Source organism: Penicillium canescens (assembly GCF_028828765.1).
Source record: "Penicillium canescens strain IBT 15451 chromosome Unknown utg000001l_segment0_segment0, whole genome shotgun sequence".
Lineage (NCBI taxonomy): Eukaryota > Fungi > Ascomycota > Eurotiomycetes > Eurotiales > Aspergillaceae > Penicillium > Penicillium canescens.
In genome coordinates, this window is record NW_026703963.1 from 500024 (window position 1) to 515308 (window position 15285).

Genomic DNA, 15285 nt, shown 5'->3' on the forward strand with positions numbered 1-15285 from the left:
GGGTTTCTGACACGGGGCTACAACTTCGAATGGCGGAGAGCTCTGCTTCTTGAAAGCCCAAGGCGTGAACACCTCCAACTAACTTTCTCGCTATCCCAAGCCATCTTCCCAGGCAACATGGCCCAACATACGTTCTGATCCCTGGCGCAAATCGGGAACTAAGTCCCGTCTCACGCTTCTCGCACGGCTAGGGTATACAAGTAAGCCTAAACCGGGAGTTCACCTCAAAAGTTCTGGCTAAACATAAAATCAAACCGTAATAGTCACTTCGGCAGTCTGATATTATTGACTTCTATTCATGCTATGTACATGACTATTTACATAGAAATGCCCTGCTTAGCAATGCATATCACATCCTAAGAGGAAAACTGCCTATACCCCTGAATAATAGCCTCCCACCCACCAGGGTGATTATACTCGCTAGGATTCGACTCGCCATCCAGAATCATGACATCCGCCTTCCTCGTGTTAATAGAATACCAAACTAAATTCTCAGGACTATTAGCCACACGCATCATATTCGTCTGACAAGATCCATCACACTGAGTTCCGTAATCACCATTCCACTCCCCGTTAAAGAAAGCCCACGCGGCACTGTTATACAGCAAGACATCTTTGCCACCGTTAACATTCGTCGCAAGCGACGTACGACACTTCTGATCATTCGCACCGCACCACGAGAAATCAGGATCACCAAACGAAGACTCAGCCGTCCAAGGCGCCGGCGCCGTCTGCGTTGCACCCTCACCCTGCATATAGGGACTCTCAGTCTGGAGCATGCCCGCGTAGACATTCTGCGCGGAGTTGAAATTGTAGTTGTACAACCAGTGATGTTCAGATCCCGTTCCAGTGAGCCAAGTCCCCTTAACTGCGTCGACGAGGATGCCACGTCCGGTAGAGATGATCGTCTTCGATGATCCACCGTCTAGATTGTGGTCTGCGGTCCAGCCCCAGAAATTCTCAATATAGGCAGACGACGACTTGGTGAGATGCATCACCATAAACGCCGCCATGCACTGCGACGTGTCTTGGTTATCGCAGTTATCCTTGATACTCGTCTCGGCGGTGCCGCCTACAGTCACGATCGTATTCCACAATGCTACATCACCGGGTTTTGTACCGGCGGCATTGACTTCGAGAATGATCGCGCCGGGGAGGATCTCACCCACGCTGAAACGCATGTTCTGTATCTCGATGACGCCCTCGTCGTTGGCTTGTCCGACCTGGACTACTGGCTTCGGGTTCGAGGCGTCCTTGAATGCATTGCCTGCTCCGGAAATCACGGCCCATGCCTCGCCCATGATGCGCGAGCCCACGGGGATCTTCAGCGTGTTCTTGACAGTGTACACTCCATATGGGAAGTATGTGATCTTGCAGTTGGCTGCGTTATCCGCTAAGATGGCATTGAGTGACTCCACGTCGTCTGTTGAGCCGTCGCCTTTGACAGGGTGGCCGCTCACGTTTTTGACATTCACGACCTGGTCCGAGCCATACTCGGCGTAGGTAGGCTGGATGCGGGTGAAGTATTTGCCATTAGACAAGAGCGCGGCCGGTCTAGAGGTTGTGAGGCTCTTGCCTGACACGTACTGACCAGGGGTGATGTTACCCCACACCCACGTGTCGACCTTGTCGGTAGCGGCAAGCTTCACGTTGTTGTTGCTGTCGACCGCAATAGGATTGGTGGTATCGTGAACGAGGTTTTGAATGATCAGCTGGCTGTTGCGGTTGCCGCTGTCGTTAGACGAGTCATGGAACTTCACCACGGTGCCCGAGTTGGTTGATTTGGAATCTAGCAGGACCATACTTCCAAGACCGTTGCTGCTCATGTCAACGCCAAGCCCGACAGTATCGAATGTCACGCCCTGGAGAAGAGCGGTATGGCCACCGGAAGCCTCGAAGGCAGTCGTACACTTTCTGAAGTAGATGTTCTTGAAGTTGACCTGCTGGTTGGAGTTCTTGATTCCGACGGCGCCACCAGTAATGTCGACATCCGTCACGGCGATCGTTGATCCAGCGTTGATGTGGATACCAGTGTGTCCGGTCGAGCTGGTAGGCATATTGATTTTGACATTGGTCAAGCCAGACCCCTGAGCCACACCCCATTGCAATGCAGTGATCTTGGTATCAGCTCTGATAGCTGTGGTGTCAATAACCACGTTTCGCAGGAGAGTCATGAAACTCGTCTCAGGCGGGCCATTCTTGCTGTCGTATCCATTGACCACCGTATCACCGTTGAAGTCGGCTGCCGCCTTGAGCACTGGTGGATTCAGCGGATCACCGGTGATCACAGTTCCGACACGCAAATTCAAAGTGCTCCTAAGCTGGTACGTTCCACCGGGGAGAAAGACTTCCGCCGGGTACCTAGCGACACCCTTACTCTCGCGGCTGCCATTCGACCCATCGTTGTTGATCGCATTCTGAATGCTGCTGGTTTGGTCACCAGATCCGTCGGCCGAGGCGGAATAGTCCTTGACATTGCGCCACACGGGGTAATTGGCGTTGGCAACTTCGGGGGCATATCCCCGGGCATTGCCAGTGTGATCCTGATCCAGAAGCCAGTAGGTCGTAGGAGAGGAAGCGGTGGGCCCGCTGCAGGCTCTCGCGCGGATCTCTCTGTATAGATCTGTCAGCGTAGTTGGTAATAGTTCAGGCATAGAACTTACCCGCCAGAAGATGAAGGAATAGCAACTGCCGAGGCTGGAGAAAGCGCACTCGCCACGGCGGTCCACCAAAGAAGATCACGCATACTCAAGGAAAGTAACAACCAATATTCACACAACTGAAGTATGTACCAAAAGAGTGTATGTAAAAGGAAAAGGAAGGGAGTGTATGTGAATTAGAAGCCAGACAAGGGCCTCCATATAAATACCCACGCAGACAAGTTTAAAACAAGCCATTGCTACACTCGCACTCGATAGCCCGTTATGCACTTTCCCATTTTCCCATTTTCCCATTGTGGTTAGATGTCAGACAGCTGAAGGGGATCGACAGCAACGTGGGGCAAGACGTGAATGGAGCACGACTCAAGGACTGTGGGGGCCGAAACCCGATCGGGGAACTGGTATTCGACTTGAATCATCGTTCTCGAATCAGAGATTGACCAGGGTGATTGGTGTGATTGAAGGTGCGTGAGATAAATTAGAGAACCCTGGCCATCCTACATACCCCTGAATGGATACCGATGTCACCCTGGGCCGGATGGCTGAGCAATTGTTTGCGTCTCCACTTGGGAATTTGCCTATACTGTGCCAGTGTCCGACCCTTACTTTTCTTTTGGTAGTGTCCAGCGTTGAGCATGAGACCAAGAATTGTAAAGGTCGGGGAAGAAATGAGGTCTCGCTGTCGTAAAATGGTGCCTGAGGCCCCAGTATCAACCAACATTGAGAATGCGTCTTTATTTACCAGGCCATGAAGTCATGTCCTTGCAGACCTTGAAGAAATTAGCCTATATGATTGCTGGGTGTATACTATGCATGACATACCAATGTTTTTCTGGCCCGAATCAACCTGCCGCCATATCAAGTCCAATATATCCATTGCATTGATCATGTTGTAATTGTACATTTTTCGATGGAAGCGTATAAGCAATGATTGAACAATCGTCCGATCCGCCCCAAAGGCATAGCGCCCGGCGATAAAGAGAGCGGTGTTCACTCCTAGGACAGGCGAAAGGCCTGATGGAGGCTCAAGCTGTTGAACAAGATGGATGATCATCTTCACTGGCTGCTGTACTTCCATAGCCTCGGAATCAAGGCTCATAATCTGTGTGCGGATGTGGATCAATGCGGTATATTCGAGCAATAGGTTGCAATAAGCGAATTCAAGGGCTTGCTTTTCGTCCAATGTCTCCTGGAGGCCTGGGGAGAAGCATGGCCGAGTACTCTTATCTCGTTCTATCATTTCCAAAAGCCGGCTCTCAAGATTGGCTGCTTGAAGCTCGAAGTCTGGATCAGAAAGTGGGACAAAGTTATAAGATTCGTACTCTCTCTGTCGTCGCTTCCACGCAACAGCGCTTATCTGGTGAAATATCTCAAATATTTCGGGATAACAACCGGCATAATCATCAAAGAAGATCCGGCTCGGCTGTGATGAAGTTTCGGAAGACTCATAACTTAAGTCCCCTGCTGGAAACCCGTCCGGAGTCAAGCTTGCAACCATCTCAAGTAATGAGTAACGTCTTCGTAGAAAAGAAATTGATGTATTTAAATGGGTCGAGTCAGACTGCGCAGCATAAATAGCAGACATGATAGCTCTTGCCCCCTGAAGATGTGTCCTCCAGGAATTGTATTCCTCGTTTTCATGGCATAAAGTACCCAAGCACAGGATCAAACAGGTTGCAAAGATGGATTCCAGCCGGCTATACCCTGAAACAATCTCTTGACGAAGCTGACCTATACTTTTATTTCTCAGACTCGCCGCGTGCCATTTTAAGCTACCGCGCGAGCTCTCAGAATCTGTCTGACTTGCTTTGTGAGCAGATGAGAAAGCAAAGATTGCATGACGGAGCGCAGGGTCTTCAAACGCCATAGGAAGAAGAACACGGCATGTCTCGTTCTGCATCTGCTTGTGACAGGACATCGTCCCGGATGCCGTAGAGACAAAGTAATGCCAAAGCTGCTGTAATTCGGCATTGAGGTCAGGTGGAAGTCCAGAGAGGGACCGAGTTAAGGAAAGGTGAGAACGTGGCTGTTCCGAAGTCTGCGAGGCCACGCTCGCAGGTGTCGCCATCACCTCCGCTGAATACACGAAAGCTCCGTCTGTGGGACCTGGTTAGAACAAGAAACAGAGACAGGCGCAGAAGTTTGGCATACTGATCATTTGCACTGGACAAATGCCAAAGCGAGATAGACCGAAGGCTCGTCCTCCCCATTTGAGATTGAGGCGGTAAACACAGCTCTCTCCGGCGCTACGGCATCGGCCGCAATCTGGTCGTGCCTCATCGCACTTTTGCCTTCGACGTTTGCAGCGCTCACAGCCCGCCCGCGAGCGTAATTGTGTAGAAGGGTTCTCCATTGATGTGGGATAACATTGAGCCGCCAACCCCGCAAGACGTATGTTCCCGTGTTGCTGCCTCAGGCTGACGGATATATTCTGTGTGTTGGGACTATACATCTGAATCAGGATCAAAACTGCCTTCTCTTTGTTTTTGTGCTTATTCATCACTCATATTCTCCAGCTAGTAACTTCTCGTAGGGTCTACGTTCCACAAATCTCGCTTTCCTGGGTGGTGCTGGGTGGATTTGTACGCAAACTCTTCTTCGAGCCAGACACCGCAGTACCAGTCAATCCATTCCTCAAAACTTTCATGCTTGGTGTATACTTTATGCAATCGTAGAAGTGGGGGTATGTATTGATCTAGCATCAATTCATGCTTATTGAAGCACTCCTTATCTGGACCTCCATTGAAATAAACGTGCCCAATATCGGATAAAAACGACATGCGAAGGGTCAGCTGCATGTAGGATTAGACACCGTATTCGGTCAGCCACTATGGGTTTCACCGCTTGTCGAACCCACTCTAAGCTGGCAGCGTTTTAAGGAATATTAGGACACTGCCATTAACCCACCTTGACGTGAGTATATCGTCATACTATTTTCATTCCTACCCGTCTTTCCCACTAATGGAAAAGAGAAGATTTGTGTGATTGAAGTATGTTCATTGATGCGATATTTGTACGATGTAAAGTCACTCTTATAGCACACACATTTGGCATCATTCCAACCGGAATTCAGCACACCATAAGATCATGAGAGCCCGGCTGCAAGTTTCAAGAATTCCAGTTTCTCCTTATCCCTCTCCTTCCTTGACTCTTCCTGGTTCTTCTTCTCTTGCTCCAGCTTTGCCTGGAGCTTCGCGATCTCCCGTTCCAGAGCACGAATCTTCTCCTGGCCTCGAACTTCCGCTGACCACATACCCCACAATTTCTGATTCCTGATACACCAAATCAAGATATCGCGCGTGGCCATTGTGTCTTCAAAGGCACTGTGACCTTGTTTCCCGGCCTGGATATCATAACCAGCCAGCTCCTTGGTGAGAGTTTTCAAGCTCCATGTGCGCGGCAGGGCCTGGCCCGGAAGTAAATCATTGAAGACAGCCTCGCTGGTGAGGATAGAAGTGTCGACGATTTTGGGGTGGATGATGCCCAAGACGTCGAGATCGTTGTTCAGGGAATGGCCGATCAGCACTGTTACAGGATCCACGAACCTCCATAACAACTCTCGCACCAACTGCCAGCCATGGATTGCTTGTCCATTCCGGACCGCCTTGTTCATGGCACTACAAGTCACACCGCTGTATCGAGAGTCCCAGTGGACAACCTTGGCGGTTGGTTGCACATAGTGGTCCAAGAGCACTTCGCCCGAGAGAAAGTCGACAGCAGTCACATAAGCGAGTTCCCGACGCCCGTTGGCGACTTGTACCATCTCACAATCGAGAACAACCGCTTTTCTCTCTGTTCCTTTGCCCGAGAGAGCTACAGGGGTGTGACGGAAAAGTGAGTTCGGGATAGATGGACGTTTCCTCTTATCTTCTGCGACGATCCCGACGGTATAACCTTGTGCCTGAAGGCGAGCCTTTCCATGGCAATGTAACAGTAGATATCGCAGGCTCAAAGCTCGTTCTTCCGCCCCAAGAATCGCATGATGACTTATCCTTTGGAGAGCGAGGGGCTGCAAGGCGAGGGTTTCAAGCTGTAATTTCAAATCCTGCAGCTCGGAGGTGAGGTTTGGTTCCGCGGCGACCATCGACCCCGTAGCCAAATCCACAGGCGACCGTGGTTCTGGGGATACCGGGAGGGCCACTGTGCAAAGAACTGGCTCCAAGATTGGCTCAGCAGATAGGGGGTTAGGGGTCTGTTTTGAGGCCCGCTTTCGGCTTGATCTCGGTGGGGGTGATATGACGGACGAAGACCTCGAAGGGTCGTCCATCTTTTGACGAGGCTGTTGATGCTTCTGGGCGTGTTGAAGCAAGCTCCAAACGTTCGTGAAATCCTTTTGACACGGGTTGCAAAAGATCTTGTGAACCTTTGCCTCAAAATGGATCTTCACAGCTTTGAGACTTTTGAAGTCATCCCTCTGGCATCCAGGGCAGAAAAATACAGTGCCATCAGCCATGTGAGCGCCCACTGAGGAAAACCGGAAAAAAGATCAAGCCTCTGTGACCAAAGCGAATAAGATGCATAGACTGCCCTAAGGCGTGGCAGGTGAGGATTTGCGGGTATCTGCAAGGGCGCGTTTCGGTACGCGTCGGGCTGAAGGGCTGAAATCAACAATTGAGCCTACTTCTCGGCTTGCTTCAAAAAGGACAAATGAGAATGGAAATGGATGATAGATTTTAGCATTTCATGGTCAGATAAGATTCGGATCGATTTTGCCCACTTCCACCTGATACAGTGCCGCCTAAATTATTTTCACCTCCAGATCAATACGAGTACTGAATATTGTTCAGTTGTATACGCATGACTTCCAATTTTATTTGATTTTTCAAGTCTAATTTACTCCTGTAGTTTCGTCGCCACTGATGTCTATCGTCCCTTTTTCGTCTGCCCATTTTCTGAACCAAGAGTAAATATAGGGGTTCCGCCAGTCATTTCACAGGTTCACAACCTAGGTATTAGAGAGATGAAAACTAAGGCTAAGGAAACTAAGCACGGTACCAAAATCAAGAATTTAAAGAGCTCTAACTTCGCTTGCAGGTTTATTTAGGTCATGATACTAATTAGGCGTACAGTTCAACTACTGTATTTCCTGAATATTTCATGGATGACATTGTAGTAGCCACAATCTTGGCCGGATCTTGACGTCCAAGTATAAGCATATCCTAATGTTATATCTTGCTTAAAACATGAAGCTGAGAAAGCGATTAACTCAGACCAAGAGCTTCCAAACGGAATGCCTAAGACATCTTATGTTTAAGACAAGATAGTACATTTTGCCTGTAATATGTGTTCAGAAACATCAAATCACTTCTTCTCTGGAGAAATACGTCTTAGTAGGATATCAAGGAAAGTGCAGTAGACCTTCAGCATTTCTCTATTGGATTCTGGTCAAGTTTGTCCCCATAGATAGTCACCCTCACTGTACCCTTGCACGAATCACATGTCACTAGAGAACTACAGGGACCACCCCACCACAACTTCGATCAATCTCGACTCATCAAGTGCATCAAGAAAGGAAAAGTTCCTCAGGTATGTTTCATTACTGCATCCACGGCGCATAGCATTCTGGAAGATATTGACATCATTGAGTATTTTTAAGTCTCTGTAATGCTCTCCAAAGTCAACATTTCATGCTTGTTCCTTTTAACCACAGCTATTGCAAACACATTCGCAATGTCGACAACTCGATATAACATACCAATTCCCGAATCGCTTACGATTTTGGAAACCCGCCAAGAGCTCAACGATATGGCAAGGAAATACTCACTAGGATCTCTGGCTGAAAGGAATGGGGAATACTGTCTCCTGGACCACGATGCTACTGTGTTAGCGATTGCCTCGGACTCCTTATGCGAGGAACTCGACGCTACAATACAAGAAGCGATCCGGTACCATGAAACTCAGACAGAGGCCTGATCCTAGCGAGCAAATACGCTATATGCCAAACCCAGAAGGGGCAGGTACTGTTCCAATACTCTAACATATTGACTCTGATATCTGTATGAGAGCTTGTAACTTGCGCCTTTGGTAGCAGGTGGTATGCTTCGAGCTGGTGAGCACCTGTTCTGTTGGTGTTCTGTTGGCCTGAGTGACTTTGGACCGAGAATGGTAGACTGCTGTATAATTCATGTTTGATCGACCCTTAAGGCAATATCCCTATATATCAGTATATAGCATAATATTCCTCAGGCAGCCGCCCCTGAGCGTGTCGTCATAGCCCCCGCCATGCCATAACGATGATTGGTCAAACGTAAAGTCACATGACCAAATTCTGTGCTTGAGACCCACTTGTCCCACGGCCAGGGAGTATCAAAGACCGTGGGGATGTTGTTCTGGTCACTGCTACACTGTATCCCCACAGTAGAGCCAAAGTGCAACGCAATCCGTATGTGAGTTGATCTTGTCTTAGAGATCAACACCCCATTCGATTTTCGATTCCACATATCTCTGTTTCCCCGCATGTGATGTCAGAGGGCCAAGCTCGGTCCAACAACACCCATGGCGGAACAACAACCTCAAAGCGCGACGTCGAAGGAGAATGAGTGGATGCAAGATGGAACCGACGTCCAAGGTGAAGTTCTCATAGACTGTTTCTGAAGGTATGCTAACTCAGTGAAGACGATGGCCGCATTGAGATTGACCTGGACTCCAAAGTCGGCCGCGAGATCTCAAAATTGATTCCATTTCTGGAGTCCGAGAAAGATGTGGAGCAACCACAAGTGCTTGTCGGCCCTGGTGGATGTAATCTGCATCTCAACATCGTCATTCAAGTTGTTGGGAGCCGCGGCGATGTGCAGCCTTTCATCGCACTAGGCAACGAGCTCCAACAACATGGGCATCGTGTACGAATAGCCACTCATAACGTCTTTGAGAAGTTTGTGTGCGACTCGGGTTTGGAGTTCTATCCTATAGGCGGAGATCCCTCGGAGCTGATGGCGTACATGGTCAAGAACCCGGGCTTGATACCCCAGATGAACTCCTTACGGGCTGGCGACATCCAGCGCAAGCGGGTTATGGTGGCTGAAATGCTCCAGGGGTGCTGGGAGTCCTGTATAGAGGATGACCCAGTGGCCAAAACACCCTTTGTGGCTGATGCGATTATCGCGAACCCCCCGAGCTTTGCTCACATCCATTGTGCTCAAGCGCTGGGGATTCCTTTACACATGATGTTTACAATGCCATGGACCAGTACGCGATCATTTCCACATCCTTTGGCCAACTTGAAATACTCAACCACGGAGCCGAAAATGGCCAATTATTTGTCTTACGGCATTGTCGAATGGCTGACATGGCAAGGGTAATGTCCCCTAATACCCTATTAAATCTCATACGCTGACCGCAACATCTAGCCTCGGCGATGTTATCAACGAATGGAGAGTGTCTATTGATCTCGAACCTGTACCCGCTACAGAAGGTCCACGGCTGGCGGAGACTTTGAAAATACCTTTTACCTATTGCTGGTCACCCACATTGATGCCAAAACCAGCGGACTGGCCGGGTCATCTAGACGTCTGCGGATTCTTCTTCCGATCTCCTCCCGACTTCTCACCACCCTCTGATCTCCATTCATTCCTTCAAAACGGGCCTCCGCCAATATACATCGGTTTCGGCAGTATCGTCATCGAAGATCCCCCCTGCAATGACGGCAACACTTATCAAAGCCATCAAGTTCTGGGGTGGTCGTGCTCTCATATCTCGGGGCTGGAGTAATCTGGGAGATGCCGAGTCAGACGATCAAATTTTCTATCTTGGAGACTGCCCTCATGAATGGTTGTTCCAACATGTCGCCGCAGTGGTACATCACGGGGGAGCAGGAACGACCGCATGTGGTCTACGCTTTGGGAAGCCGACTACTATTGTGCCGTTCTTTGGAGAGTGAGTCGCCCAAGGCAACCGATTAAGATAACCTGCTAATATGCTACAGTCAACTATTCTGGGGGAATATGGTCGCATCCTGCGGTATTGGACCTAAGCCAATTCCACACCGCACATTGACTGCGGATAATCTAGCAGAGGCTATTCGCTTCTGTCTCGAACCTAACACGCTCACTGCCGCCGAGGAACTCGCTATCCGAATGAGTGAGGAATCTGGAGTGAGTGCGGCAGTCGCATCTTTCCATCGAAATCTGCCTATAGACCAGATGCAATGTCGCTTCTTTGGATCTGAGCCGGCTGCATGGAAATTGAAACAAGAAAATTCCAAGTCTGCCATTTATTTGTCTAAGATGGCCGCGGGAATCTTAGTTGAAAACACACGCATTGATCCAAAGGATTTAAGCTCGTGAGTATTTTATCCTCGGTTTTCTCTTGTTTGGCAAGCATATTGGAACCTGAACTAACAAAATGACGAACCAGGCATGAAAGTCGCCCCATATTTATCCAAACACGGCGATGGGATCCCATCACAGGCGGCACATCTTCCTTGCTAGGCATGTACAAAGACATTCTCACAGCATCGAGTGATGTAGTCGTACAACCATACAAAGAGTTCAAACGCGCCCAATCAGGCGAAGGGGAGCTTCGAGTTATCGAACCTACGAATCGGTCCTCCAGCGATGCATCCTCGACAGGTGGGATCTCCCGCGCATCCACCAATGAGAAACGGGACGCGCAATGGAAGGTAACAAGCACAGCAGTGGGAAGCTCCGCCAAAAGCGTGGGGAAGATCATCGGGTATTACTACAAGGGCGTGCTGGTCGATATACCCATGGCAGTTAACGAGGGCCTAAGAGCAGTGCCCCGAATGTATGGAGAGGAAGTCAAAAGCTATGACAACATCAAGGACTTCAGATCTGGAGCCGCCGCTGCTAGAGAGAACTTCACGGACGGAATGACAGGGGTCAGTGAGATCCTCAAGCAGCCCTACAAAGGGGCCCAAGAGGACGGTTTCAGAGGGATGGTGAAGGGATTCGTCAAAGGTCCTCTCAGTGTGGGCACGAAGGCATCTTCAGGTATGTAATTCACCGCTCCTCCTGCGATCTTGCTATAGGGATGATACTAACGGACCTGCAGCGGCGCTGGGGCTCGTAGCCTATCCAGGGCAGGGATTGGTCAAGAGTCTGCATACGGCCATGCACGGCAAGACTCGGAAATTGATAGCTAAAGCGCGCCTGAAGGAAGGCCAATATCTGGCAATCCAATCGCCCAAGGCCTGGTCAAATTGCCCGGCTGTTCTCGAGGCATTTGAAGCCCAGCAGCGACAGCCTGGGACTGAGATCTCGGGATTTGAGCGGATCCAAGACTAGACGAGTAAATAACAATATAATTGAAGAATAGAACCGGTACATTGAACAAAGAATATCTGTTACATCCGAATTGCTGATCCCTGCCCCGCATTATTTGTCTGCCTGATAGGACAATCTTCGGCAAAATGCCCGTTCCAAAGTAGCACAGTATCTCTCTCTTAACATCCTCCTTCGCATTTGTCGAGAGCGCACATATCATCAAGAAACAACATCGAAATGGCCTCTCAATCTCAGACAACGAAATGTTTTCCGGGGCCCGCGGCGGGGTACACCCAGTCATTCTGGCGGACTCAGCCAGATCCCCTTGATAGCCACCAAAGCACCCCAGAATTGCCAACAGAAACCGATATTCTGATTATCGGAGGTGGCTACGTTGGAGCATCGGCTGCCTACCATCTTCTATCAGACCAGAAAGAATCAGCCCCGCGGGTGGTGCTTGTGGAAGCCCGCGAGCTGTGCTCCGGCGCCACCGGGAGAAATGGTGAGTAGACCCCATCCGTGTATAGTTGATCAGACTGACGGTGTCCCATACATAGGAGGTCATCTAAGACCTGATATATACTCAGCGACTGCCACGTATACAGAGCGATACGGACTCGAAGCAGCAGCCGAGATTGTGCGATTCGAACTTGCGCACATGAAAGAGATAGAAGATTTGGTTCGTAAAGAAAATATCGCCTGTGAACTTACTTTCACGCGCAGTCTGGATATGTATCTTGATGAAGACCAGCTTAAGAAAGCGAAAATCTTCTATGATTCTTTGATTAGTCAGGGGCTGGACTTTATGGATGATGTGAAGTATCTTTCTGAGTCGGAGGCTCAAAAGGTAAGTTCAAGTTTCCACGCTATACGATAGCCGATCCAATTGTCTCTAACAATGTATACCAAAAAAGGAGGCTTATGTGCGCGATGCCAAAGGTGGCTTCAGCTTTCCCACGGGCCACCTCTGGCCCTACAAGCTCATAACAGGTCTAATCCGCATCGCCGTTGCAAATGGTCTGAACCTGCAAACAAATACACCAGTATCAGAGATCAGCCAATCCCAAAACCCAGATGGTTCATGGTCAGTAAGCACAAACCGAGGCACAATTCATGCTCGGAAGATCATCCTCGCAACCAACGCATTCACCAGCGCCCTAGCCCCAGAATACTCCAAGGCAATTGTACCCTGCAAAGGAGTCTGTACTCAAATTGCTGCCGCCCCGAATGCACCCCATCAAGAATTACCCGGTACATATGCCATTCGATTGGGGCCTGGTGCATACATTTACCAAATCTCTCGGAAAGACGGGTCCCTCATTGTCGGTGGGGCATCGCATACGTTCAAACATGATTTGAGCGAGTGGTACAATAACCCCGATGATGGGACGCTAATCCGGAATATGGAGCATTACTTCGATGGGTATATGCAGCGGACGTTCTTTGGTTGGGAGGATAGCGGGGCGGAAGTTAAGCATATTTGGAGTGGTGGTATGTATTCTTTTGAATCTGCGAGACTTTCTTGTATCGATTTGACAAGTGCTAATTGCTGTGTATAGTTATGGGATATAGCGCGGACTCTTTGCCGCATGTTGGTAATGTTCCTGGTAAAACTGGGCAATTCATTGCGGCGGGTTTCAATGGCCATGGTATGCCTGTGGCATACCTTTCTGGTAAGGCTGTTGCCAATATGGCGCGGGATTCGGTGTCTTTTAGGGAAACTGGATTGCCGCGCTTGTTCGAGACTTCGCTGGAACGATTGAAGCCGATTTACAATGACATTCTAGATTAAGAGTCCCTTTTTATTAGTAGCATATTGTAACATCTGCGCTCCACTAGAAATTCAATTGAATGTTTGCTGTAATGCCCGTACTTTGTTGAATTGAGTAGCTTCATTTATTTTCGATGCCATCGGCATTTTGGCGTCATCTGAACAGATAGCCCAAGCTCCCTGTTTCAAACCAAGCCCGGTCATGCTTCCACCCATGAACGATCAGATCTCTACCTACCTTCACGACCTCTTCGATCTGTTCCGGAGTACCCCATCCAGGAACCCTGCTTCCCCAACAAACAAGATGTACACCAATGTGGATAGCAGTCCGGAATGCCGTGTCGTCACTGATAGACCCGTATCCATCCAGGAAGCCTTCAATGACCCACAAACCAGCATCCACATTCTTGAAGAGCTTGGTTTCGTACAGCTCGGCAATCATCTGCGCCAAATCCAACGCTCGTCTTCCAACTTGCACCAGCTCCCAATCAACGATGAAAACTTCCGTTTCGGCTTGCTCAGTGAGAGGAACCTTTGGAAGGAGAATACTAGAAGCTAGTGTTAGCATGCACACTGCATCAAACCCGGCGAACGAGCATCTGCCTGAACGTACTTCCCAGTCCAGAAATCGCCATGGATAATTCCATAGTCATTACTACCATCCACCTTCTTCAGCTCATCAGCCGCCATATCACGGACTTTCTCAAATACATCACGACTCTCTCCCAAAATTTCCGGGAAATTGGGAATGGTGTCAATGAGCATGGTGTAGTTGATATAAAACTTCAAGTCTCTCATGACCGTATTCTCAGCGACTGTCTTCTCAGTCTTCAACTGAGCATTCTCGTTTCCCCAAGAGTGAAATGAACGAAGCCAGAATCCCATCGCACGACCCAGTGTTCGTGCGGCGGAATCCGTGATGCCATCAGAAACGTCAGAGATAAGGAAGGTTTTCAGATCTACTGAATTAGGTAGATCCTCAAGAACCTGCGTGTTGGTCTCTTTATCAAAATTTAACAGCCGAGGCGTTTTGACGGTGATATTGTCTTGGGAGTAGGGTGGCAGGTCATGAAGGGCCTGGAGAATAGCTTCTTCAAAATACTAACTCAAAATTATTAAATCGTAACATAGAGAAAACTTCCCTAACAATAGCTTACGCATCGGTCAACAACAATTTTGAAGTCTGGGTTTGAAGCTGAGTGGCCTCTAGTGTTCTTAATGATGATGGACTCGGTCGGTGAAACGGTGCCTCGGTACACGTAATTGGCCGTGCCACCAGATAAGCGCGTGAGGGAAGTGCATGCGAAGGGAGTTTGCGAGAGCTGCTGCGTGATTTGATCACGGATCTCTTGCTCTGTAGGCATCTTGAGTGTGAAGAGTTGAAAGTTGCGAGGATCTAAGTTGCATTCCCCGGGTTTTGTTTCTTTGCGCTAGTCCCGATCCGGTCCCCGAATCCACATTGGAGTATGTTGAAATTACTCGATGAATGACGCTACGGAAGCATGTACGTCAAGGCCAACGAGGTGGTTTAGGTCTGATCTCTCTCTCATGAGAGAGATCCTATTTAATGAGAAGCATTTCTCCTGAACTATACTCTACATGGTAGGTCAATGCTGATCATGAGCTTCATGCT

At 49.1% G+C, this 15285-nt stretch overlaps 8 protein-coding genes across 8 annotated transcripts; 4 read left to right on the top strand and 4 right to left on the bottom strand.

Moving 5' to 3' along the window:
• Positions 1-356: 356 nt before the first annotated feature.
• N7446_000200 (glycoside hydrolase family 55 protein) lies at positions 357-2746 on the bottom strand (the record flags this gene model as incomplete). The annotated part of the gene is made up of 2 exons (XM_058508967.1): positions 357-2613; positions 2664-2746. 2 exons carry the CDS (start codon positions 2744-2746, stop codon positions 357-359), a joined length of 2340 nt encoding a protein of 779 aa, XP_058377946.1.
• A 652-nt stretch (positions 2747-3398) lies between these two features.
• N7446_000201 (Zn(II)2Cys6 transcription factor) lies at positions 3399-5013 on the bottom strand (the record flags this gene model as incomplete). Its single annotated transcript, XM_058508968.1, has 3 exons — positions 3399-3430; positions 3483-4757; positions 4812-5013. 3 exons carry the CDS (start codon positions 5011-5013, stop codon positions 3399-3401), a joined length of 1509 nt encoding a protein of 502 aa, XP_058377947.1.
• Positions 5014-5745: 732 nt separating this feature from the next.
• Positions 5746-7113, bottom strand: N7446_000202 (3'-5' exonuclease; the record flags this gene model as incomplete). Its single annotated transcript, XM_058508969.1, has 1 exon — positions 5746-7113. One exon carries the CDS (start codon positions 7111-7113, stop codon positions 5746-5748), a length of 1368 nt encoding a protein of 455 aa, XP_058377948.1.
• Positions 7114-8330: 1217 nt separating this feature from the next.
• Positions 8331-8573, top strand: N7446_000203 (uncharacterized protein; the record flags this gene model as incomplete). Its single annotated transcript, XM_058508970.1, has 1 exon — positions 8331-8573. The coding sequence occupies one exon, from the start codon at positions 8331-8333 to the stop codon at positions 8571-8573; it is 243 nt and encodes an 80-aa protein (XP_058377949.1).
• A 413-nt stretch (positions 8574-8986) lies between these two features.
• N7446_000204 (glycosyltransferase) lies at positions 8987-9958 on the top strand (the record flags this gene model as incomplete). Its single annotated transcript, XM_058508971.1, has 2 exons — positions 8987-9228; positions 9276-9958. Exons 1-2 carry the CDS (start codon positions 9156-9158, stop codon positions 9956-9958), a joined length of 756 nt encoding a protein of 251 aa, XP_058377950.1. The 5' UTR covers positions 8987-9155.
• A 338-nt stretch (positions 9959-10296) lies between these two features.
• Positions 10297-11939, top strand: N7446_000205 (uncharacterized protein; the record flags this gene model as incomplete). The annotated part of the gene is made up of 4 exons (XM_058508972.1): positions 10297-10532; positions 10582-10938; positions 11013-11608; positions 11670-11939. The coding sequence occupies 4 exons, from the start codon at positions 10297-10299 to the stop codon at positions 11900-11902; spliced, it is 1422 nt and encodes a 473-aa protein (XP_058377951.1). The 3' UTR covers positions 11903-11939.
• Positions 11940-12071: 132 nt separating this feature from the next.
• Positions 12072-13678, top strand: N7446_000206 (NAD(P)/FAD-dependent oxidoreductase). Its single transcript, XM_058508973.1, has 4 exons — positions 12072-12383; positions 12439-12728; positions 12796-13372; positions 13441-13678. The coding sequence occupies exons 1-4, from the start codon at positions 12119-12121 to the stop codon at positions 13671-13673; spliced, it is 1365 nt and encodes a 454-aa protein (XP_058377952.1). The 5' UTR covers positions 12072-12118; the 3' UTR covers positions 13674-13678.
• Positions 13679-13806: 128 nt separating this feature from the next.
• Positions 13807-15029, bottom strand: N7446_000207 (uncharacterized protein; the record flags this gene model as incomplete). The annotated part of the gene is made up of 3 exons (XM_058508974.1): positions 14810-15029; positions 14266-14753; positions 13807-14200 (listed from the first exon to the last, which is right to left on the bottom strand). The coding sequence occupies exons 1-3, from the start codon at positions 15014-15016 to the stop codon at positions 13807-13809; spliced, it is 1089 nt and encodes a 362-aa protein (XP_058377953.1). The 5' UTR covers positions 15017-15029.
• Positions 15030-15285: the final 256 nt, after the last annotated feature.

Excerpts from the sequence above, each read along its gene's own strand:
- N7446_000206 (XM_058508973.1), top strand. The coding sequence starts at position 12,119 with ATGGCCTCTCAATCTCAGACAACGAAATGTTTTCCGGGGCCCGCGGCG. Across the intron at positions 12,384-12,438 it reads CGGCGCCACCGGGAGAAATG|GAGGTCATCTAAGACCTGAT; the intron begins GTGAGTAGACCC and ends TCCCATACATAG. Across the intron at positions 13,373-13,440 it reads TAAGCATATTTGGAGTGGTG|TTATGGGATATAGCGCGGAC; the intron begins GTATGTATTCTT and ends TGCTGTGTATAG.